General features: G+C 39.7%; 2 protein-coding genes across 2 annotated transcripts; both read right to left on the bottom strand.

Annotated features, from left to right (window-relative positions):
- Nucleotides 1–46: 46 nt before the first annotated feature.
- On the bottom strand, nucleotides 47–6,753 carry akirin2 (akirin 2). The gene is made up of 5 exons (XM_042222711.1): nucleotides 6,216–6,753; nucleotides 5,642–5,773; nucleotides 2,710–2,859; nucleotides 2,532–2,603; nucleotides 47–678 (listed from the first exon to the last, which is right to left on the bottom strand). Exons 1-5 carry the CDS (start codon nucleotides 6,385–6,387, stop codon nucleotides 668–670), a joined length of 537 nt encoding a protein of 178 aa, XP_042078645.1. The 5' UTR covers nucleotides 6,388–6,753; the 3' UTR covers nucleotides 47–667.
- Nucleotides 6,754–9,241: 2,488 nt separating this feature from the next.
- cnr1 (cannabinoid receptor 1) lies at nucleotides 9,242–13,434 on the bottom strand. Its single transcript, XM_005935400.3, has 2 exons — nucleotides 12,904–13,434; nucleotides 9,242–12,304 (listed from the first exon to the last, which is right to left on the bottom strand). Exon 2 carries the CDS (start codon nucleotides 12,257–12,259, stop codon nucleotides 10,850–10,852), a length of 1,410 nt encoding a protein of 469 aa, XP_005935462.1. The 5' UTR covers nucleotides 12,260–12,304; nucleotides 12,904–13,434; the 3' UTR covers nucleotides 9,242–10,849.
- Between the last annotated feature and the right edge of the window lie 1,281 nt (nucleotides 13,435–14,715).

The raw sequence follows: 14,715 nt of genomic DNA, 5'->3' as shown, positions 1-14,715 counted from the left end.
AAGCAAACAAACACCCCCCCAAACAACCGACAATCTAAAATTAACATTTGTGTAAAGACTTTTATTTGTTTGATTTTCTTGAATCAAAGCCCCTTTATACCTACAGCAAATAAAACCATGAAATTATGGTACAATGGACACACATCAAGCAAAAAAAAAAAAAAAATATACAGTGTATACAAGTGTAAAAGCAGTAATCACCAGTACAGTTTAAACTATGTTGAAACAAGCCAAGACAACTGTTCCTCAAGTCAGTCTGAAAGCTGCCTTCAGCCATTCCTTTTTTCAAAAAAGTACATACAGAAAAGCCGCGACAGTAACATCCTCTCTGTGGAACGACTCAATATGATAAAGAATAAAGTGAAATCAAAAGGTCAAATGAGTGGTGGCAGTCAGCCTTTCACAAAGGCATCAGAACAATGCCAAATAAATATCGATGCGGCAGTGGAGAGGCCACGGGTGGAGCCACAGCGGGTCCTCAGACATGAAGGCAGCAGGGCGCCCTCCAAACTCTGGAGGCAACAGCAAACATCAGTGCCACTAACTGATGCCTGAGGCAGAGAGTCCACATAGAGGCGATATGGCACAGCTAGGAGAAAAGTCCAACTAGACCCAGTGAGGCCCTGGATTAGTTTGCAGTAAATGGTACTCCATTTGGGCGCCAACCTCAGGAAACATCTATGGAAGAAAAAAAGGAATAAACGATTACACATAAGAGATGGCAGACAGGAACTAATAAGACAGTTTATAAATCCTGTCTAAGCTAGAAGACATTTAACAAAAGTTCAGCCAAAAATGTTTGCACTGACAACTTCATAAATGGGATTCAACGTGCAAACATGCAGAGCTCAAAATTTTGTTTGCATTTTGTTTTTAAAAATTTACTTTTCAATATTACTTTTAATTTAACATCTTCTATATTAACACGCAAAAAACAGATTTCTTTGTTTTCTATGAATATTTATTTGTGAAAAAAAAAAAGTAATTGTAGCATGTTGGTAAATGATTAAGCTAATAATAAAAGCCTGACCAGTACAGGATTGGCTGTTGTGTTTGCAAAATATGGAACATGGAAGTTACAGAGCGCCCTCTTGTGGACAAACTATGCAAAGTCAATATTCATAACATGGTTGAAGGGTGTTTGCCCTGTCTCTACTGCTTTTACCCACTACCATTTACTGGCCATTAATAAATACAAATACTGATACATCTGCAAATAGCCTACAGCAACCTGTCAATAAATAAGTCGAGCCCTACCACGTCTACAAGAAACTGATCAACTGATCACAATCCACACAGCAGATGTGGAAAAGTCACCACTAAGGGGGCCAAATATTGCAGGCTTTGCCCTCAATAGAGGGGTTCGGTGGACAAGGAGGGACTGAATATTTATATACAGTTTATGCACCACAAACATTTTTCAAAAGTAGGTTTTGAGAGATGTTTGCAGATGAAGAAGTTTAAATAAATATCGCAAAGTCCAGTTCCTCTTTATTCGATCACAGTTATATCACCGGTTTGCCATTTAAGATTGGTGGGCTGTTTGAATGACATCCCCACCAAACACTGCACCTCTGCAGCACCTGAATATAGAAAATGAGTCACTAGGTGTCAGTTGTAACCAAATTCTGGAAAAATGAGCGAGCACTAACTAACTAGTTCTGGTTGCTACCGCTTATAATGTGAGTTCTTCCTTCACACAAATAGCCCTAAGAAGCTAAAACATCACCTACGATTTGAATTTCATTCATGTTGGCTTGACTCTGAGGCTTTTATCAGCATAAGCTGATATGCCTGGGCACACTGAAAAGGCTGCACTCTCACAGTCTACTGCAGCAAATACTTTGTCATTTTAGACAGTTCAGCCTCACATCATTATACTTCCATTTAGCTCAGACAGCTTCAGTCTGCTGTGAAAATGTAAACATGCACCCAGAAGCTGTGTAACTGCTGATAAAGCATAAATGTACACAGACTCTGACAAGAGCTCTGCCATGAAAAGCAAGTTTCCTTTTATATTATATTTTAATATTAACTACTTATTATGCACTTTAACCTCAAGAGGCAAATACCATAGCTATCGCTAATATGACAGAAATGTCCGTCCGTCCATCCATCCATTCGCTTCCGCTTATCCTTTTCAGGGTCGCGGGGGGCGCTGGAGCCTATCCCAACTGTCATAGGGCGAGAGGCGGGGTACACCCTGGACAGGTCGCCAGTCTGTCGCAGGGCTAACACATAGGGACAGACAACCATTCGCACTCACATTCACTCGCACATTCACACCTAGTGGCAATTTGGATTAGTCAATTAACCTATCCCCACAAGCTGCATGTCTTTGGACGGTGGGAGGAAGCCGGAGGAGTACCCGGAGGGAACCCACGCAAACACGGGGAGAACATGCAAACTCCACACAGAAAGACCCCAGCCTGATGTTGGAATTGAACTCAGGACCTTCTTGCTGAGCGGCAACAGTGCTAACCACCGTGCCACCATGACAGAAATGTTTAACAGCAAAAATATACACTCACAGCTTGCAGGCTGCTCTCCAAACCTTCGCATCAGCTGGTCATGGGTGAACTTGACAAAGGCGTCATATTGCTCTAGTGGAATAAATCAAATATTATTTAAAAAAAAAACAAAAACAGTTTGGATTACTTGCACGTGAACATAACATTAAAAATAAATTTAAAAAAAAACAAACTATACCTGCAAGCTTTGTCGTCAGGATCTCGTCATACTCCTCACGGATTTTGTCCTCTCGCTCCTTCAGTAGTCTTTCGCAGATCATCCCAACTTGTCTGAGGGAAAACAAAGGCTGTTCTTTCCTGGCAGGAGATGAAGCACCTGAGGATGTACCTGTTGAAAGAGTCAGTAATTCACATGTAAGTTATATATATCAAAAAACAAAACAAAAAAACAACAACAACACTACAGGCAAAATATAGCCCAGAGAATCAGCCTGCAGCAAGAAAGAAATGAAAAAAAATTGCCAGCTTCATGCTAACAAATCAAAGGCCTGCTTCAAACAAAGCAAAGCAAGCACAGTCAGTCTTGCCTTAATTTGATACCACTGCACCACGAATCTGGTATTTCTGCTGCCAGCAAAACGGCCTACAAGTCTCAAGTCATGCCGACATTATTTTTCTAACTTTTGTTTCTAACAATAGAGTTTGGGCTAACAAGCTGCAACGTGTTGTGCTTGTACGTTTTTGGAACCACTCCAAAACAGTGTGAGCATGGTGATGTGCTGCATCAATCGCGCCCTCACTGTGTGAATAGACACTCTGCTGAGAGGCTGTGTCACAGACAGTGACAGATTGCCTACACGTTCATAATTAATGCAACGCAGTCGCTCGGCAGTTAGTGAAACAGTCACAACCCCTAATCTATTGACTAGTGCCACACAAAATTAATATATATTAATATTTTTTCACTTTTTAAACGTCCACATTTGGAGGCTGGCACGCTGTGGAAGAGTAAACCATTTCGCTGCTGACACCAGAGGCCACACTTTGAGTCATGCCAGACAGATGACAGGTTTATAATACAATGCTCTTTTTAAGCTTGTTTTTCCTGGCTGCCATGGTGACATCTCCCCACTGAAGATTCTGGCCAAAGATATTTCCTATTACTTAACAAAATTGTGCCGAGTTAAGAGGGAAAAAAGAAGAGCCACTGTGTCCATAATCATGAACCATTACTGCAAATGCCTTTTGGAAGTAGACTATTTCATGGTGGGCTATGAGACCAGCTAATATTTTGTTACAAAAAAGTTTTTGTGGACTGGAACTCTGACTTCAGAGCATGTTGATCCTTTTCCTGAGCAAGAATCCTGACATTCCTTCACTGTCCAAATGTGTTTAACCTTTTTTTTTTGGCAGCAATAAACATGACAGTTTACTTATTTTAATTTAAGACATGTTTTATTTTAATTAAGTTTAAAACTTTATTTAATGTAAAATTATATTTTGTTTTAATTTACTTTCAAATTCTTCAGTTGCTGAATGGGCTGCATAGTTTTCATAAATTGCGAAAGTTCAGAATAGCTGTAATTGTACCAGATGGTTGCATTCAGTTAAGTTGGACTAGACTGTAATACAAACCGTTCAGTTTGTCAACAATAAAACTGACTGAAATGAGAGAAAGACTGAGTGTGAGACTTTGATATTAGATAAAATGAATATTGATAAAGTTTACCTTTATGTACAGAATCTGAATATTGCAAAATATTTTAAAAAATTGCAATAATATCGTATCGTGCGTCAAGTATTGTGATAATATCGTATCCTGGGATGTATGGTGATTCCCACCTCTAATTAATTTTTTTATAGATAGAGAGATATATCTCTCTATCTATATATACACACACATACACTTCGTGGTGGTTTTCTCTACACTCAGGAAAGTAGGAGACGAGCAGGCTGCAGGTTCTCGTTGTTAAACACAACAGAGCAACACAATAGTTTTATTCCAGCATGTTTTTCTATAAGTTTGTTTTAAATCTGTCTGATAATAGCTAGGAACCACAAATCGCTAATAGAAAAGAGGGTTGTAACAAAGCAACTTAAAACTGATGAGAAAAACTAAAATATAGTCAAAACAGGCCTGCTGTCAAGTCGAATACGTTAACCTGAGCCTCATACTGTAATTATACAGTTTAAAACACTTCATCTGCCCTAAATCTTGTTTAAAAACAAACAAACAAGTGCATATGCTTTGCTGTCAGGTTTTAATCTTACTCTAAAACACATCTGGTTTTCACTTTATGATCTGTCCACCCCCCAAACATTCCTATGTAAACACTGTTTTGGTGAGTTTATGGGTTCTGTCACTCATTTTAAGCATATAAAAGAAAATTATCTGTGATACACCAATTGTGCTTTGCTGTCTATTTTTATTTTTTTTACATCCCAACCTTCAACCAAGATGTATATTTCTGTTACTGTTATTGGTAGAATAAAAGGCCATTTATGTTACCAATAAAACAACACTAAACACAATTATCGCACGTCTTGATAAATGTTTTAGTGAAGCTGAACAGTTCAAATAAAGAACTGATGACAGAATACCCTGATGTATGGAAGTAGTGTCACGCAAATGTGCCATTGACACTTATTTTTAGACTTAACACCACTGTTGACTGCGGTTAAGTATTAGTACAGCATATACACTTTAAGTCAAGTGTAATTTCAAGACCCAGAGGGCCTCTACCATCTGTAGACTCCAATGTCTGCTGTACACTCCCATCTGGGATAATTACACACAAAAAAAACAAAAAAACAAACAAACAAACACACACACACACACCTCACAATCAAAAGAAAGTGAAAGGATAAGAAGGAATGTCATCTGTTCTCCCTCTGCTTTTTGTGGAGTTGCCTTAGGCAGCAGGATTTCCCAGCAAGCAAGCAATGTTATATAAAAAAAAAAAAAAAGCAGTAAAAGAAAACTGATGATTTTGTGTGAAAAATGAGAAAAATCAGGCTTGTAACCCAAAACAATCCCTCATCATAAGCTCATCCACACTCCATGCAACTGACTTAAACATTTATATTACCCTTTAAACCCTGATCTCAAACAGGAAGTTCATGGATTACAGCAAAACAAGCCTATTCAAAAACAACCCTGGTATAGCTACCTGGTAAGGCAGATCCACCGGGAATGTTCTGCAGGTCCAGAGGACAGCCTTCAGCCTGCTGGAAAGCACTGTCCAAGTGTCGCCGTTTCTGAAACCTCTTGTACTCCTGTTTAATGTTGTGTAGAATTTGCTCTGAAAAAGACAGAACCAGCATTAAATGAGATCTTTACATAGAGGTGCTGTGATTGTATGGAGACAGAGTCGCTGCAGTATTCAGATATGATCATTAAGTATGGCCTTGGCATTATTTTAATGTATATCCCGACTGTAGATAAATACATTAAATCAATCAGTTAAACTGTAAGAGATTATTCTTTTACTACCCCCCCCCCTCCCCGCACATTAATACCAAACAATATTTCTTCATAAAGCCATGAAAGTTCGATGGAAGTTGAATTTATAACAAAATAACCACCAAATGCTGCGCTAAATATAACAATGCTTGTCTTAACTTTACACAATCGTGTTTGGAGCGTTACATCATGTACGCCACTGGAAATACTTGTTAATATAGCGTGGTATAAATATAGAAAACTAGAGGGCCGTGAAATCAAACGTAGACATCATTTCTTACCCGTGGTGAGTCTGGACGACACTTCCCCGAAAGGCGATGGCTCCATGCGCAGATATTTCTGCGGTGAAGACACTGGAGACATAACCGGGGCGCACCTCCTTCTTTTGGGGGAAGCAGGGCTCATTAACGGATCAAAGTCCAAACTCCTTTTTAGAGTCGCTCCACAAGCCATCACGCTTAAATATGTTAAATATTTAAAGCCAGGAAACTTCAAAATTCCTTGGTATCCGAGAAAGCCGCCGGCCTGGGCCCGGGTATGTACCGCTTTTGCTAGCTAGTGTTAGCTAAGTCGATCGGTAGAAGCCTTTCCGGGCTGCAGACAAATACGGATTTTTTTCGTCTCCGGTTGTCTTCCACTGATAAATCTCACAACGTTCACGTTAACGAATATATTTTACCGTGACCAGGATAAAATAACGTAGCAAAAACGTCGCATTAAAGCAGATGATTACAGATTTTACCACATTAGCTGAGAGCACCGACTACAACGGTCTGGACAACCCTACCTTTTATTAGTTTGCGTTTGTTTGGTAATGCGCATGTGCGAGAAGACACGCTCTTGCAGGTAATTGTAGTTTTTAGACACATTCGCATCCGTTTGGTTGTACATTTTGAAAACTACATTTCCCGAAAACACAGAAAACGCACTCTTTTTAAATTTGTTTTTGTTTGTTCACAAAACGTACCAAATCCACACGAAGTTTCAGTTTCGTCTAAAACTTTAGGATATGATATCAAATACATTTTAAAAAGTATTTGCGCAAAAGACTTGACATTTAGGAGTTGTTTTCTAGAAGAAACCATTCAAAGTACACATTTTAAAGCATTAAATCTTGGATATGTGAGGAAATATTGACCGAAATCATCACTAGCTTGCCTAACATAATTAACTGGTTAATAACAATATTTAAAGTAGTTAAAATTCAGCTACTTAAATGGTGAAGAACTCCGATTTCTCTATGTTCTCTATGTGTTGTTTGTCGTCCATACATTGTATAATCCCGTTTAAATTATGTACTTGAGAATGTGCCTCAGAAAAAGAGTTGTCGTCTTGTGTCATTACTAACAAATGAAGAAAAGCTTCTGTTTAAATTAATCCTAAGGTTTCACCCAATTCAATTTTATTTTGTTGTATAGCTCCAAATCACAACAGTCACCCCCAAGGCAATTTATACTGTAAGGTAAAGTTACTTAAATGTTAGAGAGAAAACTCAACAACCAGAAATGAGCAAACACTTAGTGACAGTGGGAAGAAAAAAAACATGAAGCCTCCAACAGAATCATCAGAATCGGAACACTTTAATAATCCCTACAGGTATTTGGCAGGAATCTGTTGCAGATGATTGGAGGTAAGGGAAAAGACTAAATCCAAACAATAAGTGAAAGTAGAGTTTGTTCATTATTAGTGATTAAATGCAGTTGTGATGTATGAATCCACAGGGAGTGAAAAGAGGTAAATGAAAAAGAAATGAGTGCATCAAAAGAAGCCCAGCACCAGTTTAAAATAAAGGATCATTCACTGTCGGCTCATCCAGCCCTAACTATAAGCTTCATCAAAACGGAAAGTTTTCAGTGTAGTTTTTAAAAAGACTTCCTGAATCCAAACTCAAGCTGGTTCCCACAGGAGAGGGCCTGATAACTGAAGGCTCTGCCTCTCATTCTACTTTTAGAAACTCTAGGGAAGAAAAGTGAGCAAAGTGCTCTGTTAGGTTAATAAGGTACTTTAGGATATCTGTTTTATGTCGGATATAATATCAGACAGCTTGCTGCTTGCTAAAAACCAAACCCCCAAGTACAAATTTAATTCTTCTCATTCCTTATTACTGAGAATATAGAAGCCATAAAATGCTCCGCATATGTTAAAGCCGAGAACTGTTCTACCTTTGATACCCCGTAGGACTCCCTTTAAAGCTTGGGTGTGGCACTTTGATTTAGTCTTCTTTTTTTTTTTTTAATAACACAAAGACTTGTGTTCTCTTTGCTTCAGCCTTGTGTTGTTTGATGCAAAGAATAATATTAAGAATAATAAAAAAACAATTATTACAAAATGTGGTATTTTCATTTCTAACAATCAGATTGCAAAAGTCTGTCTCTCAGAGATGCGGTTTGAGTTTTGAAATAACCCTCAACCTCTTGCACAGATACACTGAAGACATTTCCCATCCATCACTTCCTCAGCAACCTCTGTACACATATGCCATGTTTGAACTGTACAACAGGATATGCTAGCTTTGTTTATTTCACCACTTCTTCTTTGTGTCACTGTGCTGCTGTGCAGCTCGATAAACTATTATTATTCTGATTTAAGACTGATATTAGTGCTAAAGGGTGTAGAAAAGACCTATTTTCACTAGTCTTGTATGACTTGTTGCATAATCAGCGATCTAATATGTAAAAAGGAGAAAAATGTAATTAGAATAAAGGCTATTGTTTTTTTGACAGGGCTATTAACTTTTATTTAAACAGGAAGTCAAACTTTTAAGAATCTCATTCACCCACATCAGTACCCGGGTCCTGTTTTGGTTTGGACCTGTGTGCTGTGAAACAGAAGTGCCAACCGTTGAATCACCATGCTGCCTACTGAGAGACCTGTTCATGTATGCTGCCTCATGGCTTTTTTTTTTTCTTTTTTCTTTTGAAGACTGAAGCATCTGCATTAAACAAAATCCCAAGGACAGCTGTGAGAACAGATGTTTCAATTTCCCTCTTCATGTAAGCCAAGAGATAAAAAGATCAGAGCAGATGTTGCTGTCAGGAGATGATTTGCAGCCAGTGATTTGCAATTTGTCACTTTTAGGGCTGCGATAAGTAACCGTAACAAAGCTAAATCCAACAGGAGGAATGTCCTCGTTATTCAAAAAGGCTGATTAGATTCTTCCACAAGGGGGCACTGAAGCATCACAGATGCTCAGGAGCTCAGAGCTGTGCTTTCTTAGCGTCTGGTCCCTCTCAACTGAGTGGATAGATTAGGCAAAGACGTCCTGTTTTCCATCGTTAATTAATCAATCAAACAAACAAACTGCACGCAAAGTGACCACCAGCTGCGACTTTATTCAAAAGTTTGAGAACAGCAATACTAAAAACACTTGACTGATTGGGATTTTTAAAGTCATAGATTCCTCATTATGCCACCAATGTACAGAAGCCACTTGACAGTTGACATTTTGATCTTCAATACTCAAAATTACAAGAGGCAGCAAAGCATACTGATAAACAGCTGTCTGGATAAGTTTACACCGAGATAAATGTCTACAGAACAATTGTGCTGTGAGATTTCTAGATTAAAAGTACTACATCACCTATTAGAAAAATCACATCTTCTGAGCTTCTTTTGTAAGGTCAGTTGTCAATGCTCCACAGAACGCATACACAAAACTCTCATTCAAAGTACCAGCTAATGAAAAGACCTTAGTTTCTTTGTTTTCATACATAAAATAAAAGTAGACTTCTTTTTTTTTTTTAAATGTAGAGTTACGCCAAAACTACTTCACTAGCCCCGTGCATGGGTTATTTTCCAACATGATGCCCCGCTGCAACAGTAGCACTAAAACACCTCACTGCAATGATCAAAAGACTCAGGATTGGAAACATATCACCAAGTCACAAGGTATCACACACGTACAAGGCTGAATCCAGTAAAATCATACATTTGATGAAAGCAGCTAGAGTCAGTTTTTTACAGTAGTGACCAGCACACTGCATCCAAATTCAGTTTTTGAGCTGTTCAAGCCTCGAACAAAAGCTTTTTTGTTATTGTTGTCTCGGCTTTGTAGTTGAATGAGTCGATCTGAACACTTTATTTTGCAAGAAAACACTGTACAGTTGTTAGGTATACATCGGAACAAAGACACGTTACTCTGAGGGTGTAACAGCCAGCGAGTAAAGAAACAGACATCGGGGACAGTCACTCTCCCACAGAAGATCCCATTTCAGATTTCACGATGCCCAAAGCTGTGAATCTATTTGCCTTAGAGTTTGCTTCATCATGGCGATAATGTTTTCTGTCTTGGAACACAAACCACCTTTGATTTCTCAAAAATCTCCTCACACGTTTGCCACTCACTGAGTGTTGTCAGAAGTACAAAAGTAACATGTTATATAGCAAAGACAGTTTGCATCAATTTTTTCCTTCTATTTGCTTATAGAAATGTCGATATGCAACATGTACATGAAGCCTGTAGAAAGTCAAGATGCGAGGATTTCATACTTTTATGGTGCAAGACGTGTTAAAGTCTAAATGACACAGTAAAACATCTCTACTTAAAAATGTCAGTAGCCCCTTATCCCATAAATGAAATATTGTTTTCAAAACCTGAATTCACAGTACAAAAATATAATATGCCTTCACTAATTGGATATCATGACGTCTCTGGTAAACAGCAAACTTATGATAGTCTTTAATGACCCCTTCCAGTTATATGAGTCCTTTATATGACCTTGCAATACCATTTGGCACTTTGGCACACTATGTACTCATACACAAACATAAATTATGCAACCACTAAAGCATCTACGTGAGGATGTAAGTCAGAATTTTCGGGAGATGAATGCCTAACCTCTGCTTTACGTTGTGGAATGGCATTGTTTGGGGAGGGGAGAGATGACATTTATACAGTTTTCCCCGTCATGGCCAATTAGACGGCTTCTGCAGAAGTTTCAGTTGATACAGACATTGTTACTTTGGCTATTTTCACAGTGGTCTTCACGCAACTCTCTGCAGCCCTGTTGGCAGAAATGTGGGTATTTCTGTTCTGGCAGTCTGACTCGAGGCTATTGTCCAACTGCTGGCCACTGCCCCTGCAGGCATTGCAGGAGCTGAGGAAAGCATGCCTCAGGTCCTTGCTCCTCAAGGCGTAGATGATTGGGTTGACAGTGGAGTTGAGCAGGCAGAGCATGCTGCAAAATGCAAACACTGTCTTGATGTCATCGTCCATCCTCCAGAAGAGATCATAGACCATGATGGCAAGCAATGGGCCCCAGCAGATTACCAGCACCACCAGGATAAGCACCAGGGTCTTGGCCAGACGGATGTCCATGCGTGCCTGATCAGGGCGTGTGGTCTGCACTTTGGTCCCATCTGCTGAATAGACAACAAGGCTCTTCTGGGAGGCACGGCTCAGCATGCGGACAGCATGGTGGTGAGCTTTCCACAGGATATATATGTAGGCGTAGATAATGAAAATAAGCAGCACGCTGGTTACACCGATCCAGAACATCAGGTAGTTCTCATCGATGAGGGGGAATATGTCTGAGCAAACAGAATTGAGACGCTTACAGTTCCAGCCCAGCAGAGGTAGCACTGCGATGACGATGGAGATTGTCCACATCATACAGAAGGCTATGACAGCCTTGGTCCGTGTCACGATACGCCTGTAGGCGAGAGGCCGGTGAATTGAGATGTAGCGGTCAATAGCAGTGAGGAAAAGACTCCCCACTGACGCTGTGAACGATGCCGTGACTCCACCCAGCTTGAAGAGAAAAACATTGGGGCTGTCCTTCCTGTGGAAAACATGGAAGTCCAAAAAGCTGTAGACAAAGATAACACTGCCCAGCAGGTCAGCCACAGCGAGACTGCCGATGAAATGGTAGGACGGTCGACAGCGGAGGGTGCGGGACTGCAGGATGACGCAGAGCACCACCAGGTTTTCCAGAACAGTGAAGGTGCCCAGGGTCAGAGACATCACAGCCACAGCCAGCTGCTGGCTAGGAGTCAGGATCATGAAACACTCCATGTCCATAAAGTTCTCCCCACACTGTATATTGTTAGTCTCATCTTTGAATGTACTCCTGTTGCCAAACAAGTCTGTGGCATTGGTAGGGTAGAAGGGGATGCCCTTGAGGATGAGCTCCTCGTCTGGAGGTACTTTGTTTGGGAAAGAGTTGCTGCGGAAAGCAGATAACGGCTTCTGCAGAGAGAAGCTGCCCTTGAAGTCTACATCACTGAGCGGGTCGTCATAGTTAGCATCGTTGGAGCCCAGATACTGCAAACCAGATGTAATAGTCCGAAAGGTGGTGTCTGCCACACCATCCAGCACAGATTTCATGGCTGCGTCTGAGGGTTATACTGCAGTCTAAGATGTCTGGACAACCTACAAATTGATTTAAAAACAAACAAAACAACAACAAAATTTCAGAAATATTTTTTTAAAATCTAAGAAAAATACAAGCCATAAACAGAAACAAGTTTGCAGCAGTGCAAAATTTGGGCTGAAATTTCTCTAAGATGGATAATCCTCGCATAATTCAAATTTTCCACTGCAGATATCTGAAAGTCTGTGCAGTTCAGATTTTTTTCCACACGTATTACTGAGTTAGTTAGTTAGGCATGACCCACACAGTAGCTCACTTTGTTCTTAGTACTGTTTTATACATTTGTTTAAGCTTATTGTGCAAATTTGTGCAGTCTAACTTACTAAGAGACATATAAAATTACAAAACAATAATTATTAAATAACTTCCACCTACAGTTTTAAACACTCCCACACGAATTTAAACATTTAATGTGGGAATGTATATTGGAACCTGTGTTCCGGTGCGTAAATTAATATTTGGAAATACGTAACATTTAAGAGAAAAAGAAAAAAAGAAAAACCAACCCTTTGATGGCGGAAGAAACATTAAAAAGGCATTTGAAGTACTAATCTAAGTATTAATGTAGCGCTTACAATAGAAAAGTGCTGATTTTTACCTTACATAATTTTCCCAAGTGCACAGAATCGCCCTTTTTCACCGCGCATTAGTCCAAGTCAGAAACGCATCCTCCAACCAACTCAGATCTTACATAAAAGGAGAGACAACCACCGTGAGAAGCTTTAAACGCAAATCGTCACTTTTATCATAATAATTAGTTTGCTTTTCAAATTCTCTGCGCAAGTTAAGTTTTTCGGGTGTCTGCAGAAGTGCCTTTTCGCTCTTGGAGTGCGCTCCTGCTTTGTAGAAACAGGTTGCTGTTCCTGCTGCTCCTGCTGCTACTGCTGCTCCTGCCGCCTCCAGCGTCTCTCCAATCTATTTCTCTCTGTCTTCACACTTATGAAGCGTAGCTTCCACAAAGCCCGGTCACGTGTTTCCATACCGCGTTATCTGCCCAACCCATGAAGCTGTCAAGTGCGGTGCATAGGAACAAGGCAGACGACAGAGGGTTCTTATTTGGGGGGGAAAAAACAGAAAGAAAGAAAAGAAAAGGGATTTTGAATTTTGAATTCCCAAAGCTCCTCTTTGCAGAGGATGTTCTCGGGCAAAGAACCAGCATCACCACAGCACAACAAATAGATAAATAGCAGCTTAGCAGAAGCTTGCTGTCCTCCTACTTCATGACGTTATTGTGATCACAATCGTTTGTATTGTACAGGAACAAATAGCTGCACGTTTCAGTTGCCTTGAGTAGGCTTAACTTTAATTTGAATGCTTTCAAAGACAGATGGAGGTTGCAGACTTCATTGATAGTCACTCCATGCCTGTTTATTCTGTGAATAATTAACCACGATTGACAAACTCAGAGCGCAGATAGCACACTTCATATATTTTGTTGGCTATCTCTAACTGTTGAACCCCATCATCCCCACCTATCCAGTCGGGTCTGCCTTCCAGCTATTTTTAAAGCTTAAAAAACAACCTCAAGATCCCGATTTGGAGAAAGAAAATTGGAGAAAGAAATAAATAAAAGTAAGTTTTAGTCGCATTTAACATTAAAACACTTCACATTTCACACACAGTCCTGATCGGTGATGATTCAAGGACATTTTCTTTGTTTTTGTTTTTTCTTTGTACACTTCATATTTGCTCCAGTGTCCCTTCTCATCTGGACAGGCCGACTAGTTATCAGCACATTTGATCAGATTACTCACCAACAAATTAAGAGTCAGATCCTGTTATGAATCACAATAGCAAAGCCCTGCCCTGTGCATGGTCGTAATAAATAAAGATTCAGTTCGCTGATTATGAATGATCTAATTTCCATTTATTCAGACATTTTAGTGATGTTTTCTTCTCCCCACATGGCTTCAGGCCAGCACAATGGCAGAATTGGCAGTGCAGGCCAAGGAGGCAGGAGATGATAGCAGTAATGTTGCAGATAAAATCAGAATAGATGCATTAAAATTGGACATTTGTTGGTCACAGGCTGCCTCAGCAGACAGACAATTAAAAAAACCAACTTGCTGGCTCTTTGGGACTGAAATTAGACTGTGCCTCTGTCATCATCACAGGTGTAATTATTAATATTGTTCCGCCATGGCTGCCAGTGATGTCTGAAGGGAACAAAGTGTACTGTTTCACAAAGTGTGAATTCATTTATTGTCATGGGGAGGAAATGACAGAAATGCCAAAAAGAACTTCGATTATTTTTTGTCGTTTTGCTTAAATGAGGTCAAGGTTGTTAGTATGAACCTGTGAGTTACTCTTAGATTTTCTCCAAGCTAATTCTCAATAATCTGTAGAAAAACTGAGAAAGAACACATTATTTACAGTCACAATCAGCCAGACTAGATTCGATAAGATCTGA

The sequence above is a fragment of the Haplochromis burtoni genome, unplaced genomic scaffold (genome assembly GCF_018398535.1).
Source record: "Haplochromis burtoni strain Fernald_Lab_line unplaced genomic scaffold, NCSU_Asbu1 Contig_92, whole genome shotgun sequence".
NCBI lineage: Eukaryota > Metazoa > Chordata > Actinopteri > Cichliformes > Cichlidae > Haplochromis > Haplochromis burtoni.
This window is presented reverse-complemented; position numbering and strand designations above follow the sequence as displayed.